The 23,815-nt window shown below is 44.6% G+C and overlaps 1 protein-coding gene across 1 annotated transcript in view; it reads right to left on the reverse strand.

Annotated features, from left to right (window-relative positions):
- The window catches only part of PTPRG (protein tyrosine phosphatase receptor type G), a 405,981-nt gene extending 385,741 nt beyond the window's left edge, over positions 1–20,240 (reverse strand). The window contains exon 1 of the mRNA XM_086470025.1: positions 20,156–20,240. Within this exon, the coding sequence (XP_086326151.1) occupies positions 20,156–20,240 (85 nt within the window). The remainder of the gene's footprint in view (positions 1–20,155) is intronic.
- Positions 20,241–23,815: the final 3,575 nt, after the last annotated feature.

Below are 23,815 nucleotides of genomic sequence, written 5' to 3' on the forward strand. Positions count from 1 at the left end.
TGCAGAGCATCACAGAGCAATGAAATCCACAGGAATCAAAACTCCAGACTTCTCAGAAAATAAATTGTTGCTGTCTTTATTGCAGCTATGAGTACTCAGCACACTGCGTAACTTGCATTAAATTTCAGCATCTGTGCTGCATGGATAATTTGGGCATACTAGCTGGTCGCTTCTGGTAAACACTCGTTTCATTTGTGATGTGCTGCAACGCAAGAGAGCAGCTCTATAGGGAATTACAGCAGGCAGGTAGTTCCTGCCAATCACTTCGAGTGTCCATTCTCACACCAACAGACAGAAAATTCAGACACGACTCCAATTAGTGCTAATTGTAGTTCTCTCCAAGTCCCTCTGCAGCCAGAGATGACAGAGGCTTCATCCATGGATCTCAACATAAGTGGCAACACTAATTTTGTTCACTTCAAAATCCTTTCTGGATGCAAAGCTCTAAGCTTGGTAAATAATACCACGCTTTCAAATGGAGAAGTATCCGCTATTTCTGAAGATTCTACACAAATATTTTTTTTTTACCTCAGGTGTCATAGCTATCCGAGTAGGAAATGGTTGTTTTGTACATTTTCATGCTGCATTTCTTTAAACACAAGGTTGTAAATCTCAAGAGACCTTGACAGAGTTTTAACAAGAGACAAAAAATGATAAAGGATACTGAAGTTACGTGCCACCCCACAGCTCCCCACTCTCAAACCCCATGTGCAGCCCCATAGGCACCTATACTCCAGTGCTATACACAGGGCCAAAGGACCTTCTCCACCAGTGGCAGCATCCAACACTGCTCAGAACAGGCAGAGTCCAAAATACCCTTGGGGCACAGCAAAATAGAAGGGCTGCTTCTGCACAGACCTGGAGTTTCTTTCCCTCCAGTATCACCATCTTCTTCCCTGGCACTTCTTCTGCTGGACACACTGCTCTGTGGACCTGTACGAACCCTCCCAGACACACATAGGGGGGTTGATGACAGGAGCTGCACACGTGGTTTTTCCTTCCTTCCTATGCAGGCATGGATCTGCTCAGCTGTATGAAAAGCTGCCCACAGCCTCCTGATAGGCCACACAGACAGAGCACAACAGATCAACAAAATCTTACAGAGTTACATTCAGGTCAATATAGTATTGTCATATTCATCAATGGATACCTTTAAAGGCAATAGTCATCTGGTACAAAAAACATCTCATTTTTCTCCAGTGAAGTATCTCCACCATCTGTGAAACCCACAGTGAAAGACAAACATGGTTTAAAAAGTACATTTTGGGACTAGAGTTTTTACACCACAATTTCACACCAATCCTGCAAACAGCAAAGTCTGTCTACAAAGATGCTCAAAAGTCCATCCATACAAACAGACCCTTTCAAGTAAACTGATACAACTCAGACTAAAACTGTGTTTGCTGCCAACTCTTTATGCCTTAATCATTGTATGTTTAAATATACACATCTACAAAACAAATGTCAGTGTCCACAGACTACAAGCTTACAAACAAAAAAGAAAAATGTTAAGTTTTAACAATTAATTAAACCAGTTCTCATTACCTCAATTTCCATCTGCAATTATAATCATTTCCCATTTAAAATATCTACCACATTTTATTCTTAATTAAAAATGACATCCTTGCAATGAAGTGCAATATGAATTAACAATTCAAATGTTATCTATGCAAATTTGTTAGTCCTTTGATTTTTCCCCCCCTTTATGCAAAGTCATGTGTAGGTTTATTTTTATTAAGCTTGTATAACTTCACTCAACGTCTTCGGCTCTGAACTCTATACATAATATTTCAATCCAAGGACGTAGAAATAAGTTGTAAGTGGTGTGATTTCTTTTCAAGTCTCATACCAGTCATTTAAGAATCAATACATATGTGAAGAGGTATCTTTCTAAGTAATTTTTTAAAAAATTCTCTGCAATTTTAAGATTTAAAGACACTTTACATTTCCAACGGTTTTAACAACCACCACTTCTTCAGGCCCTGCTGTGTAAAGTCAATGGAGAAATTACTACAACACAATAAAAACCCATCTTTAAATCAGCTTTGTCTACACCTACAGTTCCAGTGACTTGACTCGTCCATGTGACCCTCTGCCCTCAACCCTCCCACAGGCATCTCTTAACCAATTTGGATTCACCTCCCCTTGCAGTGTTTTGAGCTTTGATCCCAGATTTAAAATTTCTCCCTGCTTCATCAGCCAAGAGCAGTCTCATCTCGGATTCTCTAGGTGAACAAACACAACACATAACATTAATGCCTTTGAATACAAATTGTTTGCACCACACTTTCTGTTGATTTCAAAGGAGTTCAGCAACACAGTAGCACTAAAATGGTAACTTTTTTCCAAGTCTGTCTGGATGTTTCAGCACCCCTCTTATACTGAGAAAACTTAAAGAGTTTAAAACCTACTTAATAAGACAGTGTCGTTACAATAATATATTCACAATTACATACATCTTACCGACACTGATCACTGCCTGGCCCAAAGCTACTCTTCTATTCCACTCCAGCAGGAAACACACTTCCAGTGAAGGACCAGCTGAAACCCTGCCATACACGCACAAAGCTAGGGGATTTTCTCAGTGAGGATCAGCCAGCTCCTGACAAGGGGTGCCCACGACTGCTGGGTTCTGGCTTCCCTGCCAAAAGAGGGCATATCCTGCAGCTGGGAAAAATTAAGGCATCATACAGTAAGTTTTCTTCAGCTGTATGACAGCAAAATGAGGTTATTCAGAACGGCAATTAGCTGGGTACACTTAGTAAGGAAGGAAGCAAAGGTGGCCAGCTGCTTCACAGATAAGATCCATACAGAGATTAGCATTACAGACCGCAAGGTGAATTTCTCAAGGTCCAGAGGGCAGCGCAATAGCTCTAAACCGAGTATATACTTATGAGGCAATTAGATGCGTCAATATAAGGCACAAGAAAAACGCAATAGATCTGAGCAAGATCTGCAGTTTACCAAATTACAAGGACATATCTTGAAGTCAAATTACACTAACACAATTACACAAATTACACTGTAACCTTCAAAGGAGGAGGTCTTCATTGTATTCCAAAAACCTCATCGTGGTTTATTAATAAATTCTGGCAAGACAAAGTTTGAAGTCATACATTTATTTCACTGGCTAGTTTAAAAACCCCTTTATTCGATGATTTTTTCTGTCATAATCTCCTTATCTAATTTAAACAGAGTGCATTCTCTTGCTATGAGTGTAATTTTCATTTAAGTTGCTATAATGTGCACAAAGGAATATGTCAATCCAACTCACCAGCTAATACGTACTCCTGTGCTATATATGAGTGAACCACGTATACATTCCAATATGAGGGTTGCTTTTTTCCACTTTCTTACAAAAAGGCCAGATGGCATCAAGCCCCACATAGCACACCTGGGAGAAGTCAAAGCAAGCTTTTACACAAATAACAATTCTTTTTCTTTCTTTCCCAACCCGCAAAGACTGATTAAGGACTAAGATGTCTGAAGGCAGTTCCCTGGCATTGTCTACTCCTTATCCCTTTCAGTTTTGGAAGCAAGCACGTATGAAGTCTCTCTCTCCCCCTCCAATTATGTCATTTGTCCTCTGCTCACTCTTATCCACATTAAAAAAAATCCTTCTATCCAACATTGTAATTGGAGGAGCTTTAAATAGATAATTTAACCTTGGGAGGATGTTCATTTTCACTGAGCATATCTTTCCAATCTATGTAACAGACAAACCCTTTCACCTGAGCATGCCATTCTTTAATTGTGACAGCGCTGGGAGATAATTCATTTCAAATAGTTGATCAACCCAGGGGGAGAATGAATGCCCAAATATTTAACAGATAGTGATGCCTTTTTAAATGAAAACTCAGGTTTGCAAAGATGGTTGTTGCATGATCAACAGCATACCAATACCATCACCCAGAGACAATGTATTTTACACACCAAAAAGAACTGCCTTTTCAGAAACTATTTGGTAATTAGTGGATGCACCATTTTTGATCTGTCTCAGCCACTGCACATCAGTTTATGAGCTCTAGCCTCTCCCAGAAAAGAGCTACCTGATTACATAGCTTCTTATTATAAGAGAAATGGAAAGACTACTGGTATTTGTCCTCTTTGAAACATTCCACCAGCTCAGTATCAACACTGACTTCACGATTATGAAGCTCAAGAGCAAACCAGATTTATCCTGAAGCCAACCTTTCAGAAGCTCAAAGGGTAAAGGTGTAGCTACAACGTCCTCTAGGTCAAAGGAACTCAGACAGCGCTGAGGAAAGGCTTCTTTTTCTGAAGTGTAAGGTGGTCTGAGAGTCAGGGGCAACCAAAAGGAATACAAGTCATTAAAGAAAGAAAACAGTTTCTCTGGGGAACATACATCATCTCTTCCTCATTGTCAAGGTACTCAGGCATTAGGACTCTTAAGCATGTCTCCTAGTCTGATAAACACTGCCTACACAGACACCACAGAGTTCTCACAAGCATCTTGGATCCACTCAAACAGATCAATCTTTTGCTGTGCAACATACACTTCTTGTCTTCATCCCCAAGGACAGAAATCAGCTAAGCCGATACCTTCATGTATAACTCCCAGGCCAAGAAGGCTGTCCAGCAGCCTAACTTCACTGATGGCATGGCAATGCACCAATATCTTGAATTCCCCACCAGAAAGGTGCTCCTCTCTCCCAAGATGCAAAGAGCGCCGCAGTACCCTGGCTGCTCTCTTGCTCCTTGTCTCCACAGAGAATAAAGCAGGAGGAAGTCTTGCCATCTGATACCTAAATTCAGCTGAGCCCAACAGACTGCAGCACAGGAGTTCGCCTTCTCCTTTGCCACAACAGCAAGAGAAGCCATCCTGGCTTCAGCAAGCTAGTTCAGTCAGCCTTGATTGCATATGCCTAGGCATGTAACTGATCGTCCTTGTGTAGCAAGTCTTGAAAGCACCACCGATAACTTTGCTAGCACCCTGCTGAACCAGAGTCTAGGAGGGAGAAAGCAGCCACTTCCTCAGAGCTTCTCATCCAAACATACATCTTCAGTTATCCAAGCCCCCTCGTTAACCAAACCAGAACCCTCACGCCACGCTCGCACAGCTGGGAGAATGCAGTGAGGAATCTCACGATGTTTCTCTGACCAGAAAAATCCATGTCACTGATTGAAAGTAAACAACTGGATGCCTTCTTAGTGTCTCCTGCACTGTTTTAAGTATCACGGAATAGATACAGGAACATAATGAGCCAGGACAAACTGTGTGCATGGGTATATTGTGATGAACATGATCCAAATTGTTCAAGTCTAATTAAATTTAAATGATTCTCCATCAGGAGTGACTTTGGTCTAAGGAGAACAAAGGAGTTCAGTTTGCCAGTCACAGGTACGATGTGTTCACACTGGCCCTCATTGCAAGGAAGACAGGGTATCAGATTCAGCTTTTCTGTAGCTGTCGGATCCAACTCCAGCAACAAAAGCTAGAACAATTCAACCCGGTTCAACATCCTGGAAGTGATGAAAATGCAGACTGTCATCTGAGAACTTCTGGTTACACACAAGCCAACTTAAGAAGGTATTTTTAGCATGTTTGTGCAGCTTTGTCATTTCAAAAATAGCTATGGCCCAGTCCATCGGTGCCCTTCTCAGGGATACTGGAACATCAGGAGACACTGAGGTCTTCAGGGGCAACACACCCCATAGCTCTTAAACGCCTATGTTTCTTCAAAGTAAAGTTCGAGCGAGGACACTAGAAATTATCAAGTTTAAGATTCTACAATACACAGACCTCCAGAATCAGTTGGGGTGGGTTTTTTCCCCACATCAAATTACCATCAGATCTCCTCAATTATTTTACGCCTTGGGCAAATCATCTATGATCTGGTATATTATACCATGCAAATTCCTTATAATTGTCACTTGCAGAATTCTCACGTGTTGCACGGTGAGAATTCTGGGCTTCACAAACACTCCTGACATGGAACAGAAGACAGCTCAACTGGGGAATAAGTGGCAAAGAAAAATATAGCTGAAGTTTATGTTAAAATACCTGCTGAAATTAAACCCATTTTTAGAACACCAATACGTATTTTACACAGACTCTGCTGCCGCAGTTTCTATTGCTTTTTCAGTCTTTTTCTTGAAACACTAAAGAAAATATATAGTTGGTAAAATGGGGCATAGACAGGAAAAGGCAGCAATCTAAGCACGAACATGATTGTACAAATAGTTTGCTTCTTCATTGGTTTTAGTCATTGAAAACAAATGTGTCTATATGCATTAGTGTTTGAAAACAAGCAATCTCCACACATTTCCCCACTATGACACAAACTGCCCAAACTGATGAAGGAAAATGTAAACAATAAAACATCAATGCCACTGTAGCTTTTCAGAGAAGAAACTGCAATGAATTACCATTGTCCTCTACTAATGTATCCTGTAGCAGATAGATCTTTCTTGTCAACATTGCAGTAAAACACCCACTAGTCAGATGTCTTCTGACATTGCACCATCACACTCAAGTTGGAAGTCTCCACCAAACTGAACAGGGATGGCTTTTTCCAGACCAAAACCAACAGTCCTGTGTAACTAATTACCTGTTACTACAGAATGTAGCCTTTCTCCACCCCACTTCAACTCTGGTGCAAAACTAACAGGTACAGTCAGTTTGTATACATATACATATGACTCCAGCCTCAAAGTTTACAAAAAAGCCTTAGCTAAACACACCTCAGCCAAAGGAATCACAAGGCCATCTGACTTCAGTACCACCTATCAAAGAAGCTTACTACCCTCTAAGTAGTCTCATCTGGTCTTTGGACAAGAATATTCTTTCAAGAAAAACCCTCATTTTGCAATTTTGTCTGTAAGTATGGATTCAGAAACGCATCACGAATCCCCAATGTGAAGTCAGTTCTACTCTACAACATCTGCTGAATATTCGTTCTAATCCACCTACTGACTGTTTTACTAATGGAAGAAACCTATTCAGGTATATAATTCCTAAGCTTAATTATTATTATACCAGCTTTTAAAAGCAGTAGTATTAATACATAAATATATATAGCAACACATAGCAACACAAATGCAAAATAGCACCTCAGAAGCGCTCAACAGACCAGACAGAGCAGAAAACTGATCCTAGAGCATCAGCGCATCCTCCTTACCAGTAAAGGGTGAGGGACAAAATATCTGAGAAACCACGTCCTGGTGTCCGGAAGACTGCTCCAACCGCTGAGCAATGAGGGGTGACGACACAGCCAGCCTCAGCTTAGGCATTCAGGCACGGACAGTTCCTGCCTGAAGCCCACGTAAGGCCTGAATAGCAAACAGTGTGTAAGCATAAGGGCCCAGCTACACCAGAGAGGGATGGGGCAAACAAAGCAGCTTCCAGCCCAAATGTGGGCATTCATGCAGAGAAGAGGCAAACACCTACAGCAAAGACAATACAGCGCTCAGGAAGGCAGCGCTGCAGCCCTTGCTGGATTTTGGTGTTGCAGCAGGGAAGATGGCTCAGGAACCCACGTGGCAAAGACTACCGGAATAACCACAAAGGTCAGTGACCATCGGAACAATTCATCAGTGGAAGACAGTGAAGATGAAAGAGCAAAGGAATGGCAAAGCAGCCTTCTGAACGTATTGATAGTTCTGAATAATAGACATTTCTTCAGCCTAAGCTCTTTTTAAGAGAGGCTGCAAATATCAAAGACAGTGTAACAGTGTATTATCCTTACAGTCCAACTGAAGGATGTTTGGAGGGTTTTGGTTTTTTTTTAAGCTATATACACACACACACATACACAAAATCATAGCATCAGCTCCTTCACAACCAGCTTGGCACTACTGAATTGTCACCCTGGAAGGTCAGACAGCAGAGACACATAATAAAACGCAAACAGGTAAGCAGGCCTCTCGTATAGCCTCTGAGGACAGCAAGGGCTTAAGCACCAAAACAAATCGAGCTTTCTTGACTTCACTTGCAAGCATGAGATCTAGCAGAAGGTTCCAATTTTTGTTGATGCTGCTTGTATCGATCACAGCAGAAGTCACTGAAATGCACCAAGGGAAGCACTGAACAACACATCAGCTTCCCAGGACAGCGCTACTGGCTTTGATCCTTTATTTTGCTCAGTATTGTATGGCCCAGACAGTCAGTGAGAACAGAAACGGCGTTCACCAAAATTATGTATCTTATTTCCAGCTCATCAAGAAAGAATACTCTCAGTAAGGCCCATGTGCTTCAACATTATTTCCAAGGAACACAACCAAATGTAGTGAACTATAGGATGGCCTCTACTTCACAAGTAGAAGCAAAAACACAAATCAAACTGCATGCCCTGTTTCTCACATGCAGCGTATGTAGTTTAGAAACATCTGGTTTTGCGAAGAGCACTGCTTTATTACAGTGGGTGCTCATAGTCTCAGTTCAACAGAAAGCACAAGTGTCAGGTAAATTAAAAACTGAAGATCAGAACAGAATTATTTAGCAAGTGAATTTGTTACTAATAGAGTGCAAATGAGACAAGCTGGAGTTGTTACCCGTTGACAGCATGCATCTTACAAGCCTCGTCTGGCTCTGCAGACACGGTCTGCACCCAAAATGCCTGATGATGTCTCCCAAATACAGAAGCAAACAGGGGAATGCAACCTCAGACTACAGAAATGAAGAGTCATTGATCAAGACAGCAATCAAAACTGTAAAGCGTGAAGGTGTAATCAAGACTACTGCAAAACTGTAAGACTCCTCAGATCCAATGAAAAAGTTAATTTTCTTCCTAAGTTGGTTTTCACCTTGAAAGCTAATTGTTGAAAGATAAGAGGTCATACTGCTTAATAACATGACATAGAGAAAGCAGCACATGCAGGCAGTGTTTGACATGAGGTATTAATTACCTTTTTGACACAGAATCTGTCTGTGCTGTAACGCATTACTCCTTGCACTGAGCTATGGCTTGGGATTCACTTAGGACAGGTGTCACTAGCACATGGACAAGTGACTTTTACCTTACATTCCTGGACCCCTGTATACCAGGTCTGCTCATATATTTTTAAACACAGCTGCCTTCTTGGCACACAAACTCCTGTGTGGTTTTAAGTGATTAGTTAAAAAGAAATGGTTTGCTGTTTTGATATAAAATTCAAGAAATTCACACACAACTATCAAGTTGCCTTCAAGAATGAAGGAAACGTGCTCTTCATCAGTGTCATCTAGTTACTAATTATGTTTTGCTCCTACAAAACACTGCTTTAGCAGTTTACTTTACTTAAGGGAACAGATTCTTGCTTTGATTACCAGGGTAGCCAGATCTGCCTCTTTTTGCCCTTGGTTTCCCCTCTTCCTTGATTCATTAACATATCTGAACCAAAGCAAATCGAAGCAAAAGAAAAGGGGAGAGAAAACTGAACCCAAGAGATTAAAGTAACAGGTAGCTCATAATACTCAGGAACTTCAAAGGAAAGTTAAACAGGAAATGAGATTTAGATTACCCCAAAGGTTCTTGTATTCGGAATTCAGAATTCCAGGAATTCTCAAACATTTCTGAAATTCTGAGAAGCCCTAGGCAGGATCACAGCAACTCAAAGAACCACCTGATCAAAATATTGGCATTCATTTTTCCAGGGACTCAAGTTTCACCTTGCACAATGTAAAATAAGATGTAGAATAGAAATGCTCATATAGACACTGGCCCAGCATTGCTAGATGCTGAACTCTACTTCACCCAGAAGAGGCAGAGCAAATACCTTACCAAAAGCTTCCACGCAACAGCCAGGTTCTCCACCACAGCATCTGGTCCATCCTTTCTGGAAAAGCTGTTTCTTAACACGCAAACTATTTCTTTCAACTGGGTACCTACATCAGTGACAGGAAGCCTTGACAGTGAAAACTGAACCTTCATAAACGTCATAAACAGAGGGCAACCATTACACAGCAACACGTCCATCTCTGTCCATTTGGACAGCCTGGACTGCAAACTAAAGAGGATGATTTCGTGCACCCTGTGATCAACCCACCAAGCAGCAACACATCCCATTTTGGACACTTCAGAGTACTACGTTCAGATTTTTACTCTAATAGTATGTTATGGTTCACCCTTGCCATACCTAGGAAGTACCCACATTGCTTCAGTCTGAATTCCATGTTGAATTTGACCCAGGTTAATTGTTATTGCTGGCAATCTGCTGGCTGTGTGGTAAAAGCCAGCTGACAACATGACAACAGCCTCCTACATGAATCGGTGTGATGCAGAAATATCCAAGCCAAGGACTGAAGGCATAGAGACTCAGACTCTGCTTTTTCCACTGGAAGTCATCCCTGCAGAACATTGCCCAAATGCGCCAGGGGAAGCCTGTACTACCCTGCCAGTGCAGGACTGCCGGGTCAACAACATTCACCAGAGCCCCCAAGCATATGCTTCCCCTCAAGACGTTTTTAAATTACTTCTAACTGCCAAATATTCTTTGCTGTATTTATTTCTCAATGATGATTTAAAATGTTTATTTTTAAATCATATTTGACATTTTGTTAGGTACAGTGGAAAACAAACCCATTCCTACATAGGCAAAAATTAGGAATTAATGAGGTCTGGCAATTACCTTGATGCAAAGAACCAAGTGACTCTGAACATACAGAGGTTTACTGGAAAAAAAAAAAAGCCTGCTCTAGTAGTTAAAAAACAAACAAAATTGCTTCTTATTGATTTTAATTTAGGTTGAAACACTAGCTGTCTCTCCAACAAAGCCAGAAATGGAAACAACTATAAATGAGTACAAGATGTGATAAGATAGACAGATTCTTTAGCAATCTCATATAAGATGACCTCCAGTTTAGACTGTAGTTAAAATATGATATCATATGTATGGATCAATAAGTAAGTTTGCATTTATCTCAGATCCAAAAGCTGGAAAGCTACGTATATTTTGGGGGGGTTGGTTTTGATTTGAGGTTTTTTTTTCAGTTACTCTAAAATGTTGTCCAATTAAACTCTACTGTTTTTTTTTTTTTTCTTACAGATCCTCTAGATTCTAATTTACAAATAAAATCAAGAGAAGCAATTAAACGTTAAGTACTATCAGCATGTTTCCCCAAGTGATGCACATGTGCAACAGAAGTAGTACAATCTTGATACTGAAGGCCAGGTTACAAATCAAAATAGATTTGTATTACCATTACTTGGCAGGCTTCACACGCTAGCAAGTAATAACGTTGGGCATCACGCTCCCCTTCCGTGCACAACAGAGTCTCTTTGACCACGAGTCTCTCCTAGGCTGCAGCAGCTGCAGACACGTCTTACTCCTCCAGTCTCCAGGGCCAGCAGAGACACACAGCAGCGGCAACCAGGGGCCCAGGGTGCACAGTAAGATTATGTGCAGCACAGAACAACGCTGGAAGGGACTTCTGGTAATGGCCAGCCAGTCCATCACTTTAAAGGCTAGTTAAAACCTTCCTGGCAGGCTGCCTAGTCACTGCTCTCCAGGCAGCACACGCTGCCAGTGCCTGCCTTGCTCATACTGCATGCACTGTCCTCCTGAAGCATGAGAAGTATCAGTATCAATCAAGCACAATTAAGTTTATATCCTTTCAGCATGCCAGAACTTGATCCAATATTAACTGATAGGTACAGATCAGGTCTTCTCAGTGTTTTTTGGTGAAGGCTCTCACGTTCGGAAGGTTGGACTCTCTCTCTACTTTAGTCATAAGGATCTCTCCACCTTCTCACCTACCTTCACAAACACTAGTCTCTTCCCAGACAGGATAACATTAGCTGCAGGAGAAGGGATTGGTTTTCCTCATTTGATACATGGTGCAAGTTTGCCCAAAACAAACATAATCAAGGTGAAAAGCTAAAAGCATCCAAGGGAGGCCACCCTAATGGAAACAGAGCTGCAGTAACAGAGCAGATCTTCTAAATTCTTGCAACTAGCTCAATATCCAGACCCCGCCTCCTGCACCCAGGAGCAAAAAAAAAATGAGGACCTAGTCAAAAAACTAGGTACAATGCAACAGAACAATTCCAAGGATGGATACACATGACAAGCATCCTCCAAAAAGCCAGAATTTTAATGGAAGGGCTGGACACCTCTGCTTCACAGCAAGCAGAATCATACCAAGAGGTGCTTTTGCGATTCACCACACAGTAAAAGAAAAAACCCTCTAAGAAGCATAAACACAGTAACAAAAACGTGCCTTTGACACAAAGCCAACCTATGGAAATAGTGAAAAGAACATGCACAGTCATTTTTCAGACTAACATCGTGATGAGGGTTACAGTGCAAATGCCCACCTGATGAAACGTGCCACAGAAACAGCAGCACCAATCGTGCTATGACAATTTGCAGCAGCTGAGGACCTGCCATTATGCCAAGATAAAACATTACAAACTTGCACATTTTGCGCCCCAGGTTTACAAAGATAACAATGAATTAATTCACAGTAAACAGAAGTGCTTTACAATGCATAAACAATGTAGTAAGAAACAATTTGAAAAGTCAGTTTCTGAAACCGCTGTCACTGTGCCCATACTTTTAACACTTACTTAAATAGCAAAAGCTGCACAAAGGTGTTGCTTTGTAAAAGAGTTATACAGAAGCCATATAATGTGATGCAAAACCCTTGGGCAAAGAAGGAAAAATAAACAACTAATTTTAGAACCTCAATTCTCACCAATTAAAATATGATGCAACTGCCATCAACAGGCAAATTTTAGTGGTATTTAAGCACAGACTTTAATACAAAATAGCTACTGCACTCACTATAAGAATAATAACTAAACTAGTTACAAGTAGCATGGAGGCCAACAAGAAGTAACATTTGACTGGTTCTCTCTGTCTACCTACTAAATGGATGCAACATTTAAGACACTGTCATGCTGCACAAGCCCTCATTTCTACTTTGACTGCAGCACATCTATACCATAATCTCCAGAAGTCTGCAAGCACCTTAGGAATCTACATACCAATGAAAGCCTAGTGAAAATCTAATCTCTAAACTCACTTGTGATAGCAGTGTAGATCTGTACTTAATTATTTGAAAGCTACTAGGTATTTTTATTGTCTCAGCTTGAGCATTTCCAGGGGGTGGGAGCTGGGGATGGACCAACACAACAGTCTCACGCTGGGGCCCACTGAGGCTTTTATAAACACACATCCATAAAAAAAAATAAAAAAGCAAACCACTCAACTTGCTCTAAGAAACTCTTAGCCAAGACTTATTTTGATATGTGTATCACTAAGATATGGCTTCTTTTAAAAAACGAAAGGAGAGGAAGGAGAAAAAAAAAAAAGAAAAAAAAAAGAGAGAGATTTAACAGGAGAGCATTTCTAAGCACACCAAACTGACACAAAGGCAGGCACTGGTCCTCACTGGTGCAGGGGTTACTTCACAGACATCCTTGTTTTAAAGAAATGGAATGAGGCCCGACAAGTAACTTGTTCACTGTTTGGGACCAGCAAGGGTCAGGACAGAACAGTTTCTATTTACCTCTGCAGTAGAAAAACGGCTTATGCAGTGTATTGGCACAAGTGGTTTTACCTTCATATCCTGCTTATTCAGCGTTCACCACTTATTACAGTGAAGTCCTCTTCCACTCTGGGACAACTAACACTGCTTTTCAACCTGTCTGACAAACTGACCAAGAAGCTCCAGGTCTAAGACTTCAGACTGCTAAAAAACCAATAATCCAAATTGTAGATGCTTTTATAGGAGTAGGGAATAGGCAAGGCACTGCTTTGATTAAAACAAGTATTACAGCATTTTATATGTCTCTTACAAGCCTCCCACAAGGACAGAAGATGGGAAGAGTGAAGTGTGGGAAAACAGCAACTCTCCGCTTTGCCTGCGATGATTTATCAGATAGCTTTCCTTTACTGTCAGCAGAATAAACCGACTCCCAACAGAAGAACTTTAACAGCGCTCTGCCAGGGAGACAGGCACATTTTATTTCAAAAAAAGAGAACAAAACAGCTGCCACAAGACCAAATAACATCCCACATTTTGTTCCTAAATACCAATGCAGCTCTTCAGGGCTCAAGGTCTCATTCATTATATATCTGCAAGCAGAGAAAAGGATTTTTCAAAGCAGCTTTCCTAAGCTAAGCATCCAAGTCTCAAAACACCTAGATTTTCTTTAGAAAGGCCTCCATGCTATGAATGCAAAGTCCCTCAAAGCAGGCACTGGCACAGGATAAACATATTCAGGCATCACTGCAGCATTTATGCATAGAAAAACTGCAACACCCACGTCAATTGAGATTTTATGTGTCAGTACTCCTGGCAGGTGCACAATGTGGTCAAGTTTTAAGTTCTAGAAAATGGTTCATCATTAGTCAAATGACTTGATAATTAAGAACGCTAGTACTTCAACTCCCAAGCAAACTTAGAGATGCATAATAAAACCACATCAAAAAAAAAAGGCCATGTACTAACTGATTTTACTTCAACCATAGTTCACTTGAAGATTAATTCAACGTGCCATAAGGTGAGCCCATTCAGTGTAATAAAAACATATCTTACAGTGATTGCATGAACTTCGTAGTTTCCTTATTGCCCAGTGTCCTCCCTCCTCCTCCAGTCAGCTGGGGAGTTTATGCACCATCACTGTTTCCTTCAGCTTCCCATTAATACTGCTAGCAATCAGAGAAAAGGAAAAGTGAAACAAAAATTAAACAAGAACAGCAAAACCCATGGAGTACTGCAGCGTCTTCACTGCTGTGCTTGCAATCTCCACCCTCACTCATCTGTTCACTTTTTGGGTGGGAAGAGCCTCTGCTTAGGCTACAAATACGTGACAGCTCAAGGCATAACCCAGGAATCCACTGTGCCTTGGCAGCTGTGCCTCAACCAGATGACTGTACACTGAAAGGCAAGCACCTGAAGACATGGCCAATGTGGCCCTGATTCATCTGAGAGTACACCTGTCCTCACCAAAGTGGGGCAGGATCACTTTGGAGAGCTGTACCTCATGTTAGCAGCATTAAAAGAAAGTACCCAGTCTGACTTGCCCCAAGGCAAGTAGCATGTACAGCTAGCTGCACTCTACAACATACATAACAAGATCATCAGAACTACCTCAAAATAGTGAGTAATGGAAAAAATGAACAGCAACCAAGCATCATTTTTCTCTAAAGGTTCATTGACACACAAATGTAAAAACTAGCTGCGTTCACCAAAAGTTATTCTCTAGTTGGGTATTTCCAGTTGGCCACGCTCCAGGCTCCTCTGCTCAGGATGAAAGTGTGCACTAATTCACATCTTCCTTCTCTGCTTTGCTTCCAACCCCTGCACATCTCCACAAAGCCGATACAGGCCAATTCTTCCCAGGAGTAACTCTGGCAATCGAAGTCACATTCCTGTCAACCTGGTGCAAGAAGATGCAGGTCCACAATTTCCACTTGGAAAAAAAATTGACAGGAATTTACCTCATGAAGAAGGGAAGAATTTGTAGAGATATTTCGGCATCTAAAGCAGCAAGCAGAAGGGATCCCAAAAGGGATACGTAACACCATAAAATAACCCATTCAGTGCATATCTGCATCCTCGGATGACTCCATATCTTACAAGAACTTTTGTCTGAAGAGATTCCACTTCCTACAATACTTAAAAATTGTTGCTTAGAATTAAACTTTAAGTAGTGTGGCACGTAAATATAAATAATTACAATTTTGTCAACACACAGGAGCAACTGATCTTTAAAAATGGAAGCACTGTAACTTAGGCAAACAGAATTTAGTCCCATTTTTTCATAATTTCTCAGATTAAAGTTATTTATTAGCTAAAGTACAGTGCTATTACTATACCCTTAGGCTTCAGAGCACATCATGCCACATGTTCACTTGGCTGCAAAAAAGCAGCAAGCAAATGATTAGCATTTTTTCCAAGAACAGTTGAGATTAATAGTTTGAAGCCATTTCTTTAATTTAACCATGAAACTTGAACATTGAAACTAGAGCCAACATTAAGACATTATATTTCAGAAAACTCTAAGTATGTTAGTCCCTGAGCACTGATCGTAAGATGGATAGAGTCCTCACTGTTATCTGTCTTTTCTGTAATTGGAAACAAACCCCAACTTGCACAACTTGGTAACAGTAGAGCTTTAGCTGAGTGCATGTACATAACGTCAGGCAACCCTTGTGCCTGCAAAGATCCAAAAACTTGGAGTAAATTCGTCATTCTACAGAAATCAAAATGTGTTTTTCGGTGATTTTTATGGGAAGACCTATAAAACAGGACCTATTTGGTCAGCAGAGGTTCCCAGTGCAGACGTGGGAGGGACAGCTGAACCACATGATATCTCTGTGCTAGGCTCACAGAAGTTCCTCACAGCTCTGACCAAGACATCCATTTTCTGAACAGGATCAAAACCCCTTTCATCCCCATGGCCTAGACAAAAAGGAGAGGAGATAGGGGATGAGAGAACAGTAACAGAAACCCTAACTCGTACACAAAGGCAAAAATCCTCCTCGCTCTCTCAAGCAGAGCAACTTCCCCAGACTGAACACAGGCTTTGTAGACATTGCAAACAGCCCAACGTGACTGAGGAAATTCCAGTTACCCTCAAACTGTCTTCCTTTCTTTTTGGAATATACTGAAATCCCTTCTTTCTGTCACGCCTCTTCCACCCTCCCCAACTTAGGAAGCCTCTCACTCTAGCTGCTAGTGCAGATGGCTCCTGTGACTACTCAAAGACTTCTGAAAGCTGTGTCCAGGTTCTGTCAACCACGAATCAGCTCCTGTAAACCTGCTAACGGACAGCAAAGCTCTCCCTTGAGTTTTCCCTCCAGAAGCATAGCAGGAAGCTCAGCTCTTACAGCCTGGGAAGGCTCACTGGACATTCTTTATCTGCAAGGACTCCATTAGCAACTTCCCGTAACATAAAGCATATTTTAAAAAGGCGCTGAAAATCAAGGATAATTAAAATGTAAGAAGTGTCATCTTCATAAAAGCCACAGGACTAAATAAAGTCTTGGAGGGCCCTCTCCTGTACGTTCCGTATTTCTCTACGTGCACAATGCACGTTCCTCTGCAAAATCTTTAATAAACAAAGCCAGTCTTCTCCGTACCTTTAAAAATATCTGAAGCAGCATTTGATTAGTTCATAGGGAAAAGCTCCTAGAATTTTTTTTTCCCTTCAAGCAGAAGGCAGTTACATGCAAAATTAAATCTCAACTAAGAACTAGGAAGACTGAAAATCCAAAACCAATTTACAGGCAGTTACGAGGTCAGCAACAATTTGATCCATTACCAAACAGCTAATCTAGACTCAAGAAAATTCCTTTCATTTATGCATCTAGCCTAAGAGAATGCTAACAACTGTCACTCCTTAGATGACAGGACTGTCACAGCAACAGCTAAGAACTGCACAAATGTGTACTTTTTCCATTACAAAAAAAATATTTATCCTCTCTCGACAAAGCCCTGAGAAACTAGGTAGTAAGGATATCACAGTCATGTTAATATTTAGGTCTTTCTGATTTTTGGTACTGTGCATTTAGATTAATGAGCAAACAGACCCCATGGAAGCAACCTCTCTTACCTTGTCTTAGTTTGATTTATTAAGCAATGCAATTACCAGTGACAAGCCCACAGAGAAATACACTAAACTTAACACTTCAGAAAGAGTGAAACCCTACCCACATATGCTTTGTACAACAATTATTGCTTCCTCTTATCGTAACCAAAGGAACAGCAACAAAAATACCTACTTAAACAGTGAAAACCTATTACAGTCTCCTAACAAAGGAATACTGCAAAGACTTATTTTCTACACGGTTCATTTATTGTTGCTGAACAAAGAAAAAATAGCCTTTATGTCTCTTCACAAAGTAAAGTGATTTGCAGGGGAGAAAACAAAGTGACCTCTCTCTCATTTAAAGAGAGCTAGATACGGAGCGGAGGGAACAAAGATGCTTGTAAATTAACACAGAACACAACGAGCACCTTAGTCCACTAACCCTCTCTAGAAAATGCTATGAAAACGTATTGAAACATTTGTGGTAGATACTAAACGGTTAATATCTGGCCGGGATTCCCCGCCAACACAAATTCCGATGATTTGCCATTGGATGTTGTCAGCACCAATGTCCTGTTATAGTCCACCGAGATCCTCCCTGCAGCTTTCCTGCCTCGGGCATCTCTGATGTACCGGATCAGACTCTGGAGCGTCCCCGCTTATCACGACGTTGCACTTACCACCCCCTTGCACACACACATCAGACATTACCACTTTTCAGAAGAAGGCATAAAAGAGTAAGCGAGTCTGAGGTCTAACATGGCAGCTCTGTACAAAAACTAAATGCATAAAAGCCCTTCTGGAAAATAGTTTGCTTTCCAAGCAAGTCTTTAGCAACGAACCGCCCTGAAACATTCCTAAGTATTACACAGCTGTTTTACGGCTTCTAGCACCGGAGACTTTCCCTACACACAGCACATGTCCATGGACTCGCTACTCTCTCCTTGCATTTGTCTTTATATTCAAACCATAATGCAAATATTATGTCATGCAAACGCCACTGATCTAAATCAGCAAGTCGTACAATACTGTCATATTAAACCTACATCATCGCTTGTTTTCCTGAAGCGTTCCTGGAGCCTGCCTTCTAGATGTAATTACTGTACAATATATATCAGAACCAGAGAGAAAGGCTTCACTCTGAGGGCTGAAATTGAGAAGAAATCAATACAAAGAAGATAAATGTTTCTTCAAGAGCTGCAGAGGTATTAACCCTCCCTCCAACTTATTTTCTTTTTGCTTCGTGTCATTTAGCATGTGAGAAGCTGCTGGAAGGACTGGGATATGATGGGTCTCTCTGCTTATCACTGTGTTTGGCGTTAGGGGAAAAAAAAAGTGTATTTCAGGGGGAAAAAAAAGAAAAAGAAACAAAAGTGGAAGTTCCTACAGAGCTTCCAGAATTTAATTCTTTCTTTTCACACTCGCACCCCTGGACGCAGCCGACGAGCCGGGCTGCAGCAGGAGCCCACACACGGGAGAGGAGGAGCCGCGGGGCGAGGACTTCACGGGGGGCGCCGGGGCCCCTCACATGCCACCCACCCACGGTCACACCCCACCGCACGGACACCCCCCCCCATCGCTGCCAGCAGGGGGGAAGCCCAGGAAAACAATAAATAAATAAACCACTTTTAGGGGGTGCGGGGGTGCCGAGCCGTGTGCAGGAGGGTCCCTTCAGCCGCAGACGCGGTGGGGGGCACGGCAGAGAAAGCAAAGCCCGCTGCGCGCCGGCGGAGGGGGGCGCGCGGCCCCGCGGGGGCGCCGGCGGCGCGCCAGCGCCCCTGGCGGAGGGCCGGGGGCACTGCGGAGGCGGCGGGAAGCGGAGCCCCGTGCGGGCGCTGCAAGTTCCCCCGGGCCGGGGGCGCTCCCGGAGGCGGGGGGGGGGGGGGGGGAAGTACACGACACCGGGTCCTACCGCAGGGCGAGCGCCCACCCGGCGCCGTTATACGCGGCCCTCGCATTTCGGTGGGGGGAAAGGAGCGCTGCACGGACACAAGCCGTGGGGTGCGAAGGGGGAAGGTGGAAAGCGCGGCGGGTGCCCCGCGCCCGCGTAACCCCGCTCTGGCGGGGGGGGGTGGTGGGTTGCACAGAACCAGCCGTGGGTGCGGAGCGGGCGCGCAGCCCCGCGCCACCCCCACCCCCCCACCCCCCGCCCTGCCAAGGTCAGCAGGCCGGCACGGCGAGTCACCCACCGCGGACACGAGTGGGGTGGGGAGGGCAGAGACCCGCGCACAACTAAGTTTTTGGTGGGGGACGGGGCCGGGGGGAGGCTGCAACAAGGGACCGGAGCGCGGAGTCACGCTCCCTTCGGAGCGGCGGGCGGCAGTCCCGCAGCACAAAGGAGAGCAGCGCACAAGGACCCCCCCTCCGCCCGCCCCACGCCGTCGGGGGCTGCAATGCACCGGAGAGCGGGGATGCCGCGCCGGCAACGCGGAGCCGAGCCCGCGCACGGCCCCACGCGCGGGCAGCGCTGCCCGCAGCCGGGAGGGTGCTGCGGGGCTGGGGGAAACCCAACGTCGCCCGTCGCACCCCCCCCCCCCCCGTGCAAAGGGGGCCCCCCCGCGGTCCTCAGCGCATCCTGAGCACTCGCGGGGCGCCCCACGGGGGTGGCGGGCACGTGTGGCGGAGGCACCGGGAGCCCCCCCCGCCGCCCCCCAAGCGTTGCGCTCACTCACCGGGGAAGCACACCACATCATGGAGCACGGAGCTGGTGATTTTCAAGAAAAAGATCCACCAACACGGTTGCAGTAGCCTCCGCATGTCCAAAGCCGCACATCGAAAGGGGAGAGGGGCTAAAATAATTAACACACAGGGGGGGAGGAAAAAAAAAAAAAAAAAAGGGAAAAAAAGAAGAAAAAAAACCCAAACTTGTTGAAAATAAGTTTCTCGCCGCACCCCTCTTCCTGCGGGAGAAAGCGGGGGGCTCCCGCTCGCCTCCTCAGCGGGGGAAGAACCCCGCAGCCGTGGGGCAGGGGGAGGGCAGCGACGGCGCCGGCGGGGCGCGGGGACCCCCGCGCAGCGCAGCACAGCGCGCGGCGGGGCGCGGGGCGGCGCGGCTCAGGCGGGCAGCGGCGGCGGGGCGCGCGGCATGCCGCGGACGGGGCGCTCAGAGCCGCCTCCGCGCACGGGCGGGCGGGCGGCGGTCAGCCGGGGCCCCGGCGCGCTCCATCCTGCCGTACAGGAAGTGGCGGGCGAGCCCGGATCCTGGCGGAGACTTTAAAGCGGGGCGAGGGAGAGGGAGCGCGGCGCGGCGGCGAGGCGAGGCGAAGCGGCGGCGGCGGCGCGCCGGGCGCCCCGGCGGCGCGCCCCCGCCGCCCTTAAAGCGGCCGCGGCGGTGGGGCGGGAGGGGGAGGCGCGCTCGCGCCGCGTGGGCCCGCTCGCGTGCACGCACCCGCGCCGCTGTCCTGCGCCCCACCGCGCCCCGTGCACTCTCCGCGGAGGCCGCCCCTTGGCCTGCGGAGTGAGGGGGGCGGCGGGTTTGGGGGAAAATGTGCCCTTGAGCGGCGGGAATTCGCCGTTTCGGGTTTTGCGCTCGCACCCCGGCGGTCTGTGGTTGAAGTTACTTGTGCCGCCCTCGGTGCGTGCTGCAGGGGGCCGGGGCTCGGGGCTCGGGGCTGGCTGTCCGTGCCGCCCCCCCCCCCCCCCCCCCCCCCGGGTTGTGTGCATCATCCTGTGCACTGCCCGAGGTGTCCGCGCCCCCCCCCCCCCCCCCAAATCATATAGTTCTTCTCTGTCCCCTTCAGCACTGTGCATCACGCCAGAGGTCCCCCACAAAACCGTACAGCTTAATGCCCTGCTGGGTATTCTCACCAAAATCATACAGATTTTTTTTTCTCCCCCAGGACTGTGCATCATTCTGGGTACTGCTAGAGGTGCCCCACAAAATTGCTGGTTTTTCCCCCCAGTATTTTGCATCATACTGTGTATTTCCAGAGAGCCCCCCCCCCCCCAAATAGATGGTTGCCTGATATTTTTGCAGAGTCAGGTGAAGGCTTGTCCCAAGGCTCTCTGCATCCAAATCTTGATCCACAGCCCCCCAGCCCCCACCCCGGCAGCAGTTTCTGAGTGATGGATAACTTTGCACAGGAAACAGAGACAGAAAATGGTGTGAATTCAGGATGAAGGGATGGTTGCTTCTACTTGGCATTTCCTGGCGGTGCTGTGGTCTGCTGAAGCTTAAATTTCATTCAGAAGTAGTTTTTGTCTGTTTCTTTGGTAATTATTTCCATTACAGGGATTCTGTTTCAGAAAGGAAAGAGTTTGGCAGGGGTTTATCAGTGCGTGCTGTGCTCAGCTCTGGCTCTGTCATTTGCTGTGACCATCTCCTCTTTGCTTACCTGCAAACCCTCCACATCTGTGGTGTTTCCAGAGGAGATGAGTGGCAAGAGAAGGAACAGAGTAGGAAAATTCAGAAGTCGTCATATGTATTCAGTGGAATGGCAGTGATTTTCTCTCCCCCCTGCCTCAACTTGGGGATTACTAAAGCAGAGTCCTCTGGGCTTGGGTACTTACCCCTGCCGTGCTCTGACTTTTCTGGAAGAGGTTGTGGCTTTATGTCCATCCAGGTTGACCCCACGCAGCACAGGGTGCCAAATCAGTGATTACGCTGCAGCCAAAGGGCGCCTAATTAGGAGGCATTGTATTTTCGTAGCCTTTCCTTTGGCTTTCTCTCCACATCCCAGGTTGTGCCTGCCAAAAATTAGAAGTTAGATGTGCAGCCCAAAATTGTTTATCCCAATAGGGATTTTACCAGTGTAAGGATTTAAGGACCTGATTAGATGTTCTCTGCCCTTGAGGGCACTGCCCTTTGGGGTGTGCAAGGAATAGAGAAGGCGCTTGTGTAAGGATTTATCTAAAGGAAAACAAAATTTTATAGGCCCTGAAGAAAGTTCTTATCCAACTTATTGTTCATTAAATCGCTTCCCAAAACAGGTGGGGTTTGGAGGTTAGTTTCAACTCTCATAAAAACAAAGATAAAATTTTAAGTGCTACATTTTCCTGAATTTCTTGTTCCTATGAAAACCAAAAAACAAATCCCCACCTGCCTTGACCTTTTGGGTTCTGCAGTGACACCTGTGCTCGGTTGCCTACTGGGCTGCTCTGGAAAAACCTGCAAAATATTCCCCTTTCAGCAACTGATTCCTGACTTTACTGATCTAACACAACAGACAGGTAGGCAGGTTCTCCTCCAGTGCTGGGACTTATCTCTTCAAATGATGGCTCCCTGGTATTGTAAGAGGCAATCTTAAAGTGAGTTTCAACAGGGCTCATTACATGAGAACATGAGTTATTAAACACTACTGCAATCTCACAAAAGAAGAATAAAAGTAATGGATTTTTTTTCATAGAGCAGTTTGCATGAGTATTTTTCTCACTGATTCAAAATCCTTTGCAAAAGCTGTTAATAACAACATTTTACATGTAAAATGTATTTTTACAGTAGTTCAGGGTTTCCTGTCTTGGAAAATGACTAATTTGAAACTGCCCCCATGTCTTGGAATTGGAGGATTTCTGCATTTTCCATCCTCAGAGCAAACATGCAAGTAAGATACGAAATACATAAGCAGAATACTGTTTCCTGAGGAGCACAGGTGACTTCAGACCTCTGTAAGCTGCTAAGGAAGATTTTAGAATGGCAGTGCTCCCTTCAAAAACCACAAGCGCGCAGGCTGGATATTCACAGTAGTCCCCTCAGGTCTGAACTTCTGAAAACAAATCTGAAAAACCCCAATGTCGGCACGGACGGCTTGGTTCAGCACGCTGTGGTACAACGTGTACAATGACCCACTTTTCCTGGAGTGGCAAATCAATCATTGCATCGTCACACTTCACTTTAGGAGCCGTAGTGGCGGAAGTAGCTTTGTTTCACGTTAGCAATTTGGGTGGGCAGAGAAATGGAAAGATGTACGATGGAGAGGCAGAGAACACAATTAAACACGGTTAAATGAGAACCCATTTCCTGCAGTATCTCTTTGCCTGCAGCACGCTGTCTATCAACAATATACAGGTACAAATTGGCCTGGAGATGTATCTTTAACTATCAAACAGAGAAAACTGCATTACCAGCGTGCTGCTCTGCCGGACTGGTGCCATGTGCCTGGGCAGCATGCACATTAGGTCGGGCAGCTGATTCTTTCCCAATGACTGGAGTATTGTGGTGTGATTAAAATAACCATTACTGTATGAAGAGATTGTAAAGGGACGTTATAATACAGTGCAGTTAAACCACATTCATGGGTGTTCTGCAACCGTGCAATATTCACTGTTAAACATAGTGGGCGCTGTCAAGGTGGAAGGAATAGAATCAGCATCTCTGGTTTGCATGGAACAGAGAA

The sequence above is a fragment of the Leptosomus discolor genome, chromosome 9 (assembly GCF_034619465.1).
Source record: "Leptosomus discolor isolate bLepDis1 chromosome 9, bLepDis1.hap2, whole genome shotgun sequence".
NCBI lineage: Eukaryota > Metazoa > Chordata > Aves > Leptosomiformes > Leptosomidae > Leptosomus > Leptosomus discolor.